Here is a 15,819-nt window from a genome sequence, read left to right as displayed (position 1 = left end):
TTTAAAGGCATCTGGATGGATATATGAATAGGTAGGGTTTAGAGGGATATGGGCCAAGTGCTGACAAATGGGACTAGATTAATTTGGAATACATGGTCAGCATAGACTGAAGAGTCTGTTTCCTTGCTGTACATCTCTATGACTCTATGACCATATAACTACTGCGGTTACAAAAAACACCCAACTTAGTCACTAATGTCCTTCAGGGAGAGAAATCTGCTGTCTCTACCTGCTCTGGCCTCCATGTGACGCCAGACCCACAGCAATCATGGCTCTTAACTGCCCTCAGACATGCCCCGGCAAGCCACTCACATACCAGCTCACATACTGGCAATGCCCACATCCAATTAACAAATTGTTTAAAAAGCTCATTAATCTACCCCCAGTTGAAGAGATTGTTTCTAATATGTCCATGTGTTTATATCATAAAATGGCCTCACATCTCACTTCCTGTATCTTCTCAGATCCATAACCTTCAACTCAGCATCCTGGTCTTTTATGTAACCCTTCCCTTCACCCCACTATTAGTGGATATGATTTTCTTAGTTGTGGTTCTCCCCTCTGAAACTCTCTCCCTTAAACCTCCTGCCTTTCAACTGATCTCTCCTGTTTTAAGACCACTTTAAGAGCCACCTCTCTGACCAAGACTTTTAGACACCGTGTTCTGAACCAGTTCTTGGCATCCATTTATGTTTGATTCTATCTATGGGACATTATTTTTAAATCATTGTTTTTGAGATTAGGGGCAGCAGATTTAAAACAGAGATGAGGATAAATTACATCTCTCAAAGGGTGAATAATCTGTGAAATCACTACCTCAGAGTGCAGTCAATGGTGGGACAAATTTAAGGAGATTTTTTAATGAGTAACAGATTGAAGGAGAGCGGGCAGGAAAATGGAGTTGAGGCCAAGATGAGATGAACCATGATTGTATTAAATAATGGAGAAGGCTTGAGGGCCTGAATGGTCTACTCCTGCTCCTAGTTCATATGTTTTCTTTAGAGAGAAGAAGGTTGAGAGGTGATTTAATTGAGACATATAAGATAATCAGAGGGTTAGGTAGGGTGGACAGTGAGAGCCTTTTTCCGAGGATGGTGATGGCTAGCATGAGGGGTCATAGCTTAAAATTGAGGGGTGATAGATATAGGACAGAGGTCAGAGGTAGTTTCTTTACTTAGAGAGTAGTGGGGGCATGGAATGCACTGCCTACAACAATAGTAGACTCGCCAACTTTAAGGGCTTTTAAATGGTCATTGGATAAACATATGGATGAAAATGGAATAGTGTAGGTTAGCTGGGCTTCAGCTGGTTCCACAGATCACTGAAACATCGAGGGCAGAAGGGCCTGCACTGCGCTGTAATGTTCGATGCTCTATGTTCTTAATGTGGAACAACATATATTTATTTATGTGGCTGTGGTCATTATTTATTGCTATAAGAAACCATGTGAATGTGTCCCAGATGGAATACTGGCCTCTGCTTGGAAAGGTTTGAATAAAAATTCCAATTCACACTTTCATTTATAATTCAATACAATCAGTCTCAGCTGCACAAACTGCACAGAATGCGAATGATCTCTCTGAAGAAACGTGGGCTTGAGGAACAGTCTGTTTTAAAGTACTGAATGGATTGAAGCTTCCAAGATTGTATGTAAAGTTTAAATATTAGGATCTCATCATGAATTCGTGATTTGTTTCTGTTATTCTTGTTGGTGCTCAACTGTCATGATAAAACTATAAGTTGTTTACTTTTAATTGCAGATATCCAGACTGATATCGGCGTCATTCCGATTACTAAAGATGAGCTTGAAGGTAAGTCTGGCTTAAAGAATCCCTGCTCTTTAACAGGATGTGGATACCACTGCCAAAGCCAGCAATTGCTTATCCCTAATTGCCCCCTTGGCTAGCTCAGCCATTTCAGGGGGCAGTTAACAGTCAACTGCATTGCTGTGAGTCTGGAGTCACATGTAGGGTGGATCAGGTGAGAATGGTCAATTTCCCTCCCCCTTAAGGACATTACTGAACCAGATGGACCTTTACAACAATCAATAGGAATTTCCTGGTTACTGTGAGTCTCACTTTCCTCATTTATTAATTGAATTTAAATTTCACCACCTGCTGTGGTGGGATTTGAATCCCTGAGTCTCTGGGTTTCTCATCCAGTGTTGATTATGTTGCCACATTTACATTACATTGTGTGACTGTCTCCTCTGGGGAAGAGTAGCTATTTTACCCTAACCACTAATCACTCCCTCTACCCCACCTGCCGGCCTTGTACCCACCCTTGGTCTGTTCATTGCTGACTGCAAACGAAATGAGCTGCCTCAATTTCTCCACGCCCCTTCACCCACTCCAACCTCACCCCCCCGCACCTCCCGAACGTGCAGCACTCCATTCACACTGCACCAACCTGCAGTTCACCATCAAACCCCCAGACAAAGGTGGGACGGTGGTAGTCTGGGGATTGGGCCTCTATGTCGCAAAGGCTGACCACCAACTCTCCAACAGCACGTCCTATCTCTCCTTACCCACAACCCCACCACGACCCATCAGGCCAAAATCACCCGCACTGTCCGTGTCCTCATTGCCTCCAGTGATCTCCCCTTCGCTGCCTCCACACTCATAGTCCCCAGCCCTGAATTGCCCGGTTCTACCTGCTTCCCAAGATCCACAAGCCCAACTACCCTGCCAAAACCCTAACCCTAACCCTAACCCTATCGCCACCCTTACCCTAACCCTATCCCTATCGCCTCACCGAACTGGTCCTCACCCTTAATAACTTTTCCTTTAATTCCTCCCATTTCCTCCAAATCCAGGGGTTGGCCATGGATACCCAGATGAGCCCCAGCTACACCTGCCTCTTTGTTGGCTATGTCAAACATCCCTTTTCAGCACCTACACAGGCACTATGCCCCAACCCTTCCGCCGTTACATCGATAACTGCATTTGTGCAGCCAGGCTGAACTGGAGCAGTTCATCAACTTCACCCACAACTTCCACCCCACCCTCAGATTCACTTGGTCCATCTTGGACACCTTCCTCCCCTTTCTCACCATTTCCGTCTCTGGCAACAATCTCCAGACAGATGTTTATTCCAAACCCACAGACTCCCATAACTACCTGGACTACACCTCCTCCCACCCAGAATTCTGCAAGAACCCCATCCCATTCTCCCAATTTTTCTGCCTCTGCCGCATCTGCTCAAACAAGAAAACATTCCACTCGTGAGCATCCCAGATGTCTACTTATTTTGAACAATGTACTTTTCCTCCCTCCATCATCCAGACAGCCCTCTGGCCCCCCCACCTGTTCCACTGCTCTAAACCACCCCCTCCAAATGCAATAAAGGCAGAGTCTCCCTTGTCCTCACCTCCCACTCCAACAGTCTCCACATGGTACGCATCATCCTTAAACACTTCCGCCAATTCCAACTAGGCCCCACCACCAAGAACATCTTCCCCTCCCCAAACCTCTCTGCTTTCTGCAAGGACAGTTCCCTTCAACAGTCCTTGGTTTGCGCCACTCTCCCCACCAATGCCCCCGAAATCCCAGGCACCCTCCCCTGCAGCCAGAAAAGATGTAAAACCTGCCGGTACACCACCCCTCTCACTTCTATCCAGGGCCCCAAACAGTCCTTGCAGGTGAGACAGAGGTTCACCTGCCTCTCTTCCAACCTAGCCTATTGCATCAGGTGCTCCCGATGAGCTTTTCTCTACATCAGGGGGACCGAACATAAACTTAGGGAATAGCTCACCGAGCATCTCAGCCGGGCCTACAGGGGCTGACCGAATCTCCCAGTCACCGCCCATTTTAATTGCCCCTTCCCTACTCCCTTTCCGACTATCCCTGGCCTCCTCCATCGCCAAAACGAACCACAGCGCAAATTGGAGGAACAACTCCGCACCTTCCACCTGGGCAGCCTACAGCCCAGAAAGTTCTCCAATTTCAAATAACGTTCCTTCCCATCTCCTGACTACCTTCCCATCCCCTCCCCATCTCTTCCACTGCTCCATGCCACCAACCAGATTAATTCCTCCCCCTGACCAACCAGGTAGTACCCTCTGCCTGTCTTCACCTTTCACCACTTCACTACCCTGCCCCCGCCACTCCCTTTATCTGCAGTTCCCCCTACATCCACCCCAGTCCTGAAGAAGGGTTACACCTGAAATGTTGGCTGCTCCACCTTCTGATGCTGCCTGGCTTGCTGTGTTCTTCCAGCCTCCTGCCTGTCTAATTAAGTTATTGAGTCATTCAGGTAGGCCCGGGTGCAGTGAGGAGTCAATCATGAAGACAGGGAGCGATCTCCCATTACAGGCAGCCCTTGTTGCCTCTGATGATGTTAGGGGTTGACAAGATGCTCGATCAAGAATGCCACCACCTTCTCCAAGCTCAGAAGGAAGATGCCCAGCACAGTTTCCACCTTGTACAGTGCCTGCCCAGTCCCATTAAAGTACCAGTGGTGCTTCAGGAGATCCTTAATTGACCTCAATGACCACTGGCAGGACAACCATCCATCAACTTTGAGTGTCACTGATAAAGGTGCCATTTTGTACAGTTATATGAGCATGCTCTCTGAGGACCTGTGAAATGTCAGCCATAGATAATAGTCTTTGGATTGTTGTGCCATCAAAGGCCAGAGTGTAAGTATCCTTAAAGAGTTAACAAAGTAAACGTTTGTCTGTTTTAGGAGATGTCCGTATTCCACACCCTCCGACTAATCTGCAGGTCACAGATATCGGACAAACATATGCTGCCCTCTGCTGGAAGGAGCCTTGTCCCCGAGGCAGAGAACCACTGACATACATTGTGGAAAAGGTGAAATGCGAATGTGTGCAAGTATCAGTGATGTGGAGCAGAGTTGTGGTGGACTGAAAAAAATGTTAGCTCTATTTGTATATGTGTTATTTAATAGTTAAACTTGTCACTTGTTTTTTGTTGTCATCCTCAAGATTGTGCATTCCAACTTAGAGTAATAGAGTCATGGAGATATACAGCACTGAAACAGATCCTTCAGTTCAACTTGTCCATGTCAACTAGATATCCTAAATAAATCTAGACCCATTTGCCAGCACCCGGCCCATATCCCTCCAAACCCTTCCTATTCATATACCCATCAAAATGCCTTTTAAATGTTGCAATTATACCAGCCTCCACCACTTCCTCTGGCAGCTCATTCCATACACGTACCACCCTCTGAGTGAAAACATTGCCCCTTTAAGTCCCTTTTAAATTTTTCCTCTCTCTCCCTAAACCTATGAACTCTAGTTCTGGACTCCTCCACACTGGGGAAAAAAACCTTTTATATTTAACCTATCAAAGCCCTTCATGATTTTATAAACCTCTATAAGGTCATCCCTCAGCCTCCAATGCTCCAGGGAAAACAGCCCCAGCCTGTTCATATTTGGCACGGATGAAGGGTCCATTTCCAATTGACATTCTGGAATATACTCCGATGCTGTTGTCTGGGGCCTACTGTATTCAGCTTCAAGTCTTGACACATTTCCAACAATCCAGAGCAGAAATGTGTCAGACACGTAGAACATAAAACATAGAACATTACAGCACAGTAATGTTCTTCGGCCCTCGATGTTGCACTGACCTGTGAAACCAATCTGAAGCCCATCTAACCTACACTATCCCATTCTCGTCCATACGCCTATTCAATGACCACTTAAATACCTTTAAACTTGGCGAGTCTACTGTTGTTGCAGGTAATGCATTCCATGCCCCTACTACTCTCTGATGAAAGAAACTACCTCTGACATCTGTCCTATATCCATCACCCCTCAATTTAAAGCTATGTCCCCTCATGCCATCCAAGGAAAAAGGCTCTCACTGTCCACCCTATCTAACCCTCTGATTATCTTATATATCTCAATTAAGTCACCTCTCAACCTTCTTCTCTCCAACGAAAACAGCCTCACGTCCCTCAACCTTTCCTTATAAGACCTTCCCTCCACAACAGGCAACATTCTAGTAAATCTCCTCCTCCAAAGCTTCCACATCCTTCCTATAATGTGGTGACCAGAACTGTACACAATACTCCAAATGTGTCAGACCCTTTGGTGCCATTTGGTTTAGAATGTTTTATTCCTCGTAAACATTAGAAACTGTATTAAAGAAACAAACTCTGAGAAAACTGATGAACCTAAATCAACCAAATTTAGTCAAATTTTTATTGCTTACATCAGAACCAACTCCTCGTGATTTAAATTTTTCATTTGGGTCATCCCAATTCTTTACAGTACATAGAAAGAAAATAAGTTATGATTTTTCATCATGGGTTTGCAAACAACAGGAATGTCTCAGGTGCTGCCCTCTGGTTGATTGGAAAATAATTATTGCTATTGACAGCAAAGTCTAAAAATAAAACCTACAGTCAGTGACCTTCAAATAAAGTTATAAATTCTTCATTTACAATTATGTACTATCTTCAAATATATGTTTACTCTGTATTTTTATTTTCTTTGTCCAGTCAGTAGCTGGGAGCAGCAGTTGGCAAAGAGCAAACTGTGAAATTCCAGTGAGCTGCCCAAGGTTTGCTGTCACTGACTTGGTCAAAGGCAAGTTGTATTGTTTCCGAGTCCGAGCGGTCAATAAGTACGGGATCAGTGAGCCGTCACAGCCTTCTGAAGCTGTTTCACTTGGAGAAACCCCAGGTAAAATCATTCACCTGTAACAAGATGATCAGTTATCGAATCCAATCCTGGAGCACGTAAACCTAATCCAAATTAAATGCAGAAATTAAAGTTTAACATCACAGAACTAGAAAATGGTGGAAAATTCAGCAGGTTGGTTAGCATCTTTGGAGAGAGAAACTGAGTTAATGTTTCGAGTCTGATATGACTCTTCTCCAAAGTGAATTCTTCACAACTCAGTATTGAACAAGAATCACACTGGACTCAAAATGTTAACTTAGTTTCTCTCTCTACAGAAGCTGTCAGAGTTGCTGAGTTTCTCCAGCATTTTCTGCTGCTATTTGTGATAAGTGAGTGCCTTACTCGGCCACTTCAAGGGGCATTCAAGAACAGTCAACCCATTCCTGTCGGTGTGCAGTCAGACCAGGAATGGGCAGCAAATTTGCTTCCTTAAACAACACTAGTGACCAGATAGATTGTTTGTATACAAAGTCGCTTGCGTACGTATTTTTCTTTTTTCATTAAGAAAGGATTATGTTCTGGATGTGGGTTTGCTCGCTTAGCTGGAAGGTTCGTTTTCAGATGTTTTGTCACATTACTAGGTATCATCATCAGCGAGCCTCTGGATAAAGCATTGGTGGTATGGCCCACTTTCTATTTATGTGTTTAGGTTTCCTTGGGTTGGCAATGTCATTTCCTGTGGTGATGTAATTTCCCATTCTTTTTCTCTAGGGATGGTAAATTGGATCCAAGTTGGAATGTCATGCTTCTAGGAATTTTCATGCATGTCTCAGTTTGGCTTGTCCTATGATGGATATGTTGTCCCAGTTGGATCCCATTTACCACCCCTGAGAAAAAGAACAGGAAATGATGTCACCATGAAAAATGATGTCACCACAGGAAATGACATCACCCACCCAAGGAAACCTAAACACATGAATAGAAAGTGCGCCATACCACCAATGCTTTATCCAGAGGCTCGCTGTTGATGATACCTAGTAATGTGACAAAACATCTGAAAATGAACCTTCCAGCTAAGCGAGCAAACCCACATCCAGAAACTCAACCTGAGCTACACATCTTCTCAAAACTTGCAAAGGATTTTGTAGATTGCTAAACCTTAGTGCGTTCCCTCCTTACCCCACCATCTCCCTCCAATCAATCTCTGACCAACCATAAACTATGTGCATGGTCCAAGGTTAATCATCTAAGATTGATAGTTAACAGATTCGATTGCATTGTCAGCTCAACCATGGTCCAACCAATCAGTACCCTCCTCTCATGCTGTATAAATTTGGTTTCCCTTTTGAAGTTTGGTTTCTTCTTTGCCAGTCCTCATTCATATCTCTATTTGGCATGTTCAAAATATATTTAGCATTTTTGTAGTTTTAGGGAAAAAAGGAAAAATGATCTCTATTTGTGATCAGTGACTTCAGACAGTAAGTATTGTCTATTGTCTCTTGAAAGTTTACACAGTTTCCTCTGCACTCCACCAGAGTACACGCCCGTTGTCAGCACAAGCTGAGATCCTGCCGTGCTTGGCTAAATCAGGCTGACCTCTCGGAGTTTGGAAAAGGGCAGGTGATTAGTGCTAAATGGGAAAATTGATGTGTTAATCTCTCTCCATGCAGCCCAATCAATTTCAAATTCCTGAAGCTCAATCAGGCTTTGAGTCATGGGATGTTTGCAACCCACCTTCAGTGCTTTAAAGAAGGCATGAGGTGCAGAAGTGAGAGAATGATCAAACTCATGAGCAAGTCCCAGTCTTACTGGAGACTGTACATTAACGTTTGCACAGTTCACTACCGAACTGAGCAAGTAGCCATGATTACTAAAGTGAGTTATCCCTCTTTTACCCAGCTGCTCTTTCTCCACCACATGATATTATTGCCATCAGGAACACAAGGACATCTGTGATGGTCCAATGGAAAGGGCCTGAAGATGAAACTGACCTCTCGGGTTTTTATATTTATGCTTGTGAGGTTGGGACAAACAACTGGGAGACCTGCAACAATAAACCTGTCAACTCAAAAAGGTGAGAGCACCATCTCGCCAGGAGATTGAAATATTTAAGAAAGTTAATTGTGGCTGAAAATGATTGCTTAACCTGTTCCATTATCAGCAGCATGTACAGATATATATTTAATGTTTTTCTCACATCTCTGCATATTCTGCCATTTGTTTTGTAAAATAGTGAAACGTAGAAAAGATTCTGTGTTCATCTTTCACAATCTTCAGAAGATCCCAACATGCTTCGTATTTAATAAGATAATTGAATTAAATAATCATTCACCAAAACCACTTCAGGGGCTTTAATCATTCACTGATGGGATGGGGCATCGCTGTCTACGGCCAGCATATATTGACCGTCCTTATTTGCCCTGGAGAAGGTTGGGGTGAGCTGCTTTCTTGAACTGCTGCAGCTCATGAGCTGTAGGTAGACCCAAAATGCCCTTAAGGAAGGTCTTTATGGATGTTAACCCAGTGACAATGAAGGAACGGTGATATTTTTCCAAGCCAGGCTGATGAGTGATTTGAAAGGGAACATGCAGGGGTGATGTTCCCATGTATCTGCTGCCATTCTCCTTTTAAATGGAAGTGGTCATGGCTTTGGAAGATGCTATCAAAGGAGCTTTGATGAGCTTCTGCGGTGTACTTTGTAGATGGTACGCACCTACATTACAAAATCCCTAAGTGAGCTCAAACCACCAACCTTTCAATTAACAGTTAAATGTGCAAACTAATTGCACCATAAAGACTGAATACTACAAATCCTTATTGTGTCTAAATTTCCTTGTACTGTTGAGTTGAAACCATTCTGTCAGGTCCCAATGATGTCCAACACTTGATGCACATAAATAAGAAATAAGTGAAAGCAAGTGATTCTGATGGTTCTATGTTCCAATTTTCTTGCTTTACAATGACTTCTCCACAGAGAACTGTTGGTGGCATATTCTGCTCCTGGTCTGTGCTCAGTCAATTAATCACATTTCGGGCTGCAATTCAAACTCCACAATTGATGTGAGAGTCATTTGGACAGAGAGGGGGTGACTCTGATGCTGGTCACCATACAAAACTCTGTGTGAGGTCCAAAGTGTGACTTCTGCAATGTCTTAGTCCTGACCAAACTCTGATCATTACTGAGTGCATTCAGAAGTGAGGGATACACCCAACCCTTGGATGGAATATTATAAAGCAGTGAAAGTAAGGGGAGATTTATTTTGTTGTTGGGGTGTGAGCATTACTGTTGCCAAACCAGCTGAGCTTTTCCAGCAATTTCTGTTTTTGTTCCCTGGGGTTCTGGGTGACGTCCAGTGACCAGACCATCACATCACCACTTCCCTCTGAGGAGAATGAAAGGGGCAAAGAAACAGAGAAACTGGTTGATTCCATTGCTACTGATTGCTTTGTTTTATCAGCAGAGACATGATGGTGGTTGTGTCGAACAGAATTAAGCCACAGAGATTCATTACATCTGTATCTGTTTACATCCACCAGTTTTCCAGTGCATGGCCTTACTCCTGGAAAGAAATATGTGTTTCGAGTGAAATCTGTCAGTCCAGCGGGGCTCAGTGACTATTCTGCTGAATCGACACCCATAGTGGTGAACAATCCCATCTGTGAGTACTGTGTGGAAGGTTCCAGATATGTTATTCTTATTTGGAAGCTTGGGTTCTAACATGCCCTGAACCATGACTATGCTTTTTCTATATTGTGCATGTTAAGAAGGGAATGTATAGTTTTAAAAGAACAAAGAACAGTACAGCACAGGAACCGGCCCTTCCACCCCCAAGACTGTGCCTTTCTTGATGCCTTTCTAAACAAAAAACCTTTTTGCCTCTGTGCGGTCCATATCCCTCTATTCTCTGCGTATTCATGTTTTCACCAAGATACCTCTTAAACACTGATTTTGTATCCGTCTGTAACTGCTCCTCTGGCAGCACATTCCAGGCACTCACCACTTTCTGTGTTTTAAAAAAAAACCTGCCTCTCACATTTCCTTTAATGTACCCACTTTTACCTTAAACCTACGTCCCCATGTAAATGACATTTGTACCCTGAGAAAAAGGCTCTGACTCTCCATTCTCTTCAGGCCTCTCATCATTTTGCAAACTTCTGTCAGGTTGCTCGTCAGCCTTCGATGTTCAAGTGAAAGCTAACCAGGTTTGTCCAATCTCACTCCATAGCTAAGACCCTCTAAACCAGGCAACATCCTGGTAAACAGTTTCTGCACCCTCTCCAAAGACTCCACTTCCTTCTGGTAGTGTGACAACCAGAACTGTACAGAACATTCCAAATGTGGTCAAATTAAAGTTCTACGCAGCTGTAACATGACTTGCCAATTTTTATATTCCATGTCCTGACTGATGAGGGCAAGCATGTTTAATGCTGCCTTTACCACCTTATCCACTTGTTGGTCACTTTCAGGGAACTATGGACCTGTATGGCCATGTTGATATTGATGCTATTAAGGATTCTGCTATTAACTGTATTAGACATTTCAAAATGCATCACCTCACATTTGTCTGGATTAAACTCCATCTGTCATTTCCCCACCCAAGTCTCCAGCTTATCTATACCCTGCTGTATCCTCTGGCAAACCTCCTCACTACCTGCAGCTTGCCCAATCTTTGTGTCTTCCACAAACTTACTAATTTCTACATTCTCTCCAAATCATTTATACATATTGCAAACAACAGGGATCCCAGCATTATTCCCTGTGGAATACTACAGGTCACAAATCTCCAGTGGGAAAAATACCCATCCACTGCTTCTCTCTATCTTCTATGACTAAGCCAGTTCTGTATCCGCTTACTAGCTCACTGTGGATCACATGTGGCTTGACCTTCATCCGCCGACATTTCCGCCACCTCCAAACAGACCCCACCACCAGGGATATATTTCCCTCCCCACCCCTCTCCGCCTTCCGCAAAGACCGTTCCTTCCGTGACTACCTGGTCAGGTCCACGCCCCCCTACGACCCACCCTCCCATCCTGGCACTTACCCCTGCCACCGCAGGAACTGTAAAACCTGCGCCCACACCTCCTCCCTCACCTCTATCCAAGGCCCCAAAGGAGCTTTCCACATCCATCAAAGTTTTACCTGCACATCCACTAATATCATCTATTGTATCCGTTGCTCCCGATGCGGCCTCCTCTACATTGGAGAGACTGGGCACCTCCTAGCAGAGCGCTTTAGGGAACATCTCAGAGACACCCGCATCAATCAACCAAATCGCCCAGTGGCTCAACATTTCAACTCCCCCTCCCACTCTACCGAGGATATGGAGGTGCTGGGCCTCCTCCACCACCGCTCCCTCACCACCAGACGCCTGGAGGAAGAACGCCTCATCTTCCGCCTCGGAACACTTCAACCCCAGGGCATCAATGTGGATTAGGCTCTCTGCATTTATTCCTGATGAAGGGCTTTTGCCCGAAACGTCGATTTTGCCTGTCCTCGGATGCTGCCTGAATTGCTGTGCTCTTCCAGCACCACTGATCCAGAATCTGGTTTCCAGCATCTGCAGTCATTGTTTTTACCTTCTGTATCAGCCTGCCATGAGGGACCTTGTCAAAGGCCTTGCTAAATTCCATGTAGACAGCATTTACCACCCTGCTGTCATCTTTGTCAATTCATCAAAAAACTCAATCAAGTTTTTGAGACATGACCTTCCTTGCACAAAGCCATGTTATCTATCACTAATAATCTTTTAAAGGCCAGTTGATTAGAGTTCAAGACCAGCATGTTCCTATGAAATCCAAGGGTAAGGATTACAAGATTTAGAAACATTTAATGATAAGAAAAGTTCTGAGCTTAGTCAAAAAGAAAAAGGGGGCATTCACAATGTTTGGGAAACAGAGGACAGACAGATCCTGATCGGACATTTACACACAACATATGTTTTTTAAACCCTTTAAAATGAATAGACAATGACCTCGGTTATTTGAACATCAATTATCTGAATTTCCGGTTATCCAAACATGATCTCAAAGTCCTGATGCTTGGGTAAACTGTGTTATCCAAACATTCGATTATCCAAACATTCGATTATCCAAACATTCTGATTATCCAAACATAATGCTACCTGCCTGTGTGGTTTGGATAGTTGAGGTTGCCCTATAGTTGAATGGCTTAGAAGCAAGGGTAGATGTGAGAAAATAATTGAGCTACAGGTGTCCTATGATACAGGGAGACAGGAACAAATTATTTAGAAAGATTGAATTATCCAAAAGCTCAGAGTGCACAAGCCCCTTTCAGAGAGAGAAACTGTTCATCTGGAGAGAAAAGGCCAATAAGAGCATCTAGGTGAAAGTGAGTACTGCAGATGCTGGAAATTCGAGTTGAGAGTGTGATGCTGAAAAGCACAGCTGGTCAGGAATCATCCAAGGAGCAGGAAAATCGATGTTTCGGGCAAAAGCCCTTCATCAGGAATAAGAGCATCTGGCAGTTTAGTAGTCTCCAAACAGCAGAAGGAAAGAAGTCCTGACTGGCTTAGAAGTATGTAAAAGCTCCTAAAAGTGAATGCTTTGGAAAAGGAGTTCAAGGAACCCATTGTAAAAATATAATTGAGCTGAGTTAGCAGTTTGTTTAAGAGTCTCGGGAAGAGAAATTAAGTAAATAAATAACATTGGTGGAAGTAAGAAAATGCTGAAAAGGAACCAATTGCAACTGAGCAATGAAAACTAAAGTGGAAACAAGATGACCTTTCACTGAAGTTTGAGTATCTGTAAGGTTGTTGCTGAGGTTAGAAGTGATGAATCTTTATTTATGATATTATGATCTTCAACTAGTTCTTGTGTAGTTCTTGTGTAGTGAATGTTGTTCGTGTTTTTCCTTTAGTGTGTAATAAACTTCTATGTTCTTTTGTTTAAAGTATATTAGTAGCCCTTTGTGACAGACCACCACAAAGCACATTGCAAAAATAAAATGCATGATCTATCAAGCCAGGATTTATCCTGGGGTTTGACTTGTCCAGTATTACTATCAGCTGGGATTATAACACTTTCTAGTACCATATTTTGGAAATAAATGTTATCCAGTGAATAATTTGTGAATTTGTCAATTTTAGTTGCTATAGCTTTCAGCTTAGAATACCAAGTACAGAACCACATTCTACGCATTCAGATATTAAGATATTTTAAACAACATTCAGTGGAAATCCACAAACAGATTGTATTGCCAAACAAGAGATTTCTCTTAAAATAAACCCTGTAAGAAAATCAGTGTCTTTTAAATTTTCAGCTCCAGAGTTTAGCTGTCAAAATAATGTCTTCGATACAATCTATGAAGCACTTTAAAGTGTAGATCATGGTGTGGAAAGCATCTGAGCATTGGTGTAAAGCTATTGTATTGTTAGGAGATAGGGGATTGAAATGTTTATGCAACGTTTATGCCATTTACATGTTTCAAGAGAAATACATGATTGTATAACAGAAATGTTGGGCACAATTTCATGCAGGTTTATCTGGCACGGCCACCTAATGTTTTGATTCTCATGCCTTGTATCGAATTCACTAGGTTTGCCCTTTAGATTTGCTGCCAGAGCAACTAATTAACGCAATTAATCGACAAACAAGAATAAAAATCCCTCTTTTGCTGTTCTCTGAGAAAAGTACTGAGGTCTTGTTACGTTCATGATAAAACCCATTACTGACAAGAAAATGGAAAGTATACCTGACCGTGTTTGAGACAGGTCAGTCTATCTACTCTGGACTACAGCCGTGAGAGGAACAAAATGGAGGATGGAAAAAAATTCTGGCTGTTACAGCTGTTCCTTTTTTGAGGTATTTTAGGTGCTGGAGGTGATTTCCTCAAATTGCAGGAGCAGCAATTACTGTTTCATATGCTGTTGCATTGTTTTGGAACTTTGGAAAAAAAGTCAAAACAACAGCAGTTTTTAAAGGGAGAAGAACAGACAAAGGAAGCATATGGTGAGATCATTGTAGGAGAGAGAGAGAGAGAGAACCTGCACAGCTACAGCCTTTGCTGTTTGAATTCATGTATCGTTGGACATCGGAGTGCATCTGGGAAAATTAACAAACAGTGAAATTCACAACTAATCTTGGAGGAACTGTTGGGCAAAGTTCACAGCACAGAATCAAATAAGTTAATTGTTGTTTTAAGTGTGGCCTACAGAGAATCTGTAGTAGTGAGTAGAGTGGGTTCTTTCTTGATTATATGTTTTTGGAGATATGTCTCTTGATTAAACTTAAAATATAAGTCATAACTATTAATTTAAGCTGGGGTAGTGTTTGTAGAGGAATAAGACGGTGTTAATTTCTGGGTCAGTAGATTGTGAAGGAGCAAAAATGACTTTTAATAGAGTGATTTGTACTTCTTGTCGGATGTGGGAGTTTAAAAAGTTTAAGGGTTACAGCGGATTATATCTGCAATAAATGCTGTTGGCTGCGAATCTTATCAGATCGAATGAATCAGTTGGAGAGACAGTAAGAAGCGATGAGGAATTTGCAACAGTGTGATGGATGGCAGTTATAGGAAGGGGGGGGGAAGTCTCAGATAAGTCACATAGATGGGTTAACTGCAGGAAGGGTAAGAGAGGTAGGCACCTAGCGCAGGAGTCTTTTATGGATATACCCATTTGAAACAGGTATGCTGCTATGTTGGGGTGATGGATTCTCAGGGGAACGTAGCACGAACAGCCAGGTTTCTGGTATTGAGACTGGCTCTAATGCAACGAGGGGTATGTCGGGTTCCAAGAGATCAATTGTGTTAGGGGATTCTCTAGTCCGAGGTGCAGACAGATATTTCTATGGCCAGCAGCGAAAAATCAGAATGGTGTGTTGCTTCCCTGAACCCAGGATCAAGGATGTCTCAGAGAGGGTGCAGCAAGGGGGGTCAGCAAGAGGTCATTGTCCACATTGGAACCAAGGGCATAGGAAGGGAAAAGGTTGAGATTCTGAAGGGAGATTACAGAGAGTTAGGCAGAAATTTAAAAAGGAGGTCCTCAAGTGTAGTAATATCAACTCCCGATGCTATGAGCTAGTGAGGGCAGGAATAGGAGGATAGAGCAGATGAATGCATGGCTGAGGAGCTGGTGTATGGGAGAAGAATTCACATTTTTGGATCATTGGAATCTCTTTTGGGGGAGAAATGACCTGTGCAAGAAGGACGGATTGCACCTAAATTGGAAGGGGACTAATATACTGGCAGGGAAATTTGC

At 43.2% G+C, this 15,819-nt stretch overlaps 1 protein-coding gene across 4 annotated transcripts in view; it reads left to right on the top strand.

The window, feature by feature from the left end:
• Positions 1 to 15,819, top strand: part of myom3 (myomesin 3) — a 108,450-nt gene that overhangs the window by 38,928 nt on the left and 53,703 nt on the right. For all 4 annotated transcript variants that reach the window (XM_043717220.1, XM_043717219.1, XM_043717218.1 and 1 more), the window contains 5 exons: positions 1,761 to 1,811; positions 4,687 to 4,814; positions 6,475 to 6,658; positions 8,498 to 8,672; positions 10,136 to 10,257. In XM_043717220.1, the coding sequence (XP_043573155.1) occupies positions 1,761 to 1,811; positions 4,687 to 4,814; positions 6,475 to 6,658; positions 8,498 to 8,672; positions 10,136 to 10,257 (660 nt within the window). The remainder of the gene's footprint in view (positions 1 to 1,760; positions 1,812 to 4,686; positions 4,815 to 6,474; positions 6,659 to 8,497; positions 8,673 to 10,135; positions 10,258 to 15,819) is intronic.

Source organism: Chiloscyllium plagiosum, chromosome 27 (genome assembly GCF_004010195.1).
Source record: "Chiloscyllium plagiosum isolate BGI_BamShark_2017 chromosome 27, ASM401019v2, whole genome shotgun sequence".
Lineage (NCBI taxonomy): Eukaryota > Metazoa > Chordata > Chondrichthyes > Orectolobiformes > Hemiscylliidae > Chiloscyllium > Chiloscyllium plagiosum.
The sequence above is the reverse complement of the archived record's forward strand: the minus strand, read 5'-3'. Positions and strand labels throughout refer to the sequence as shown.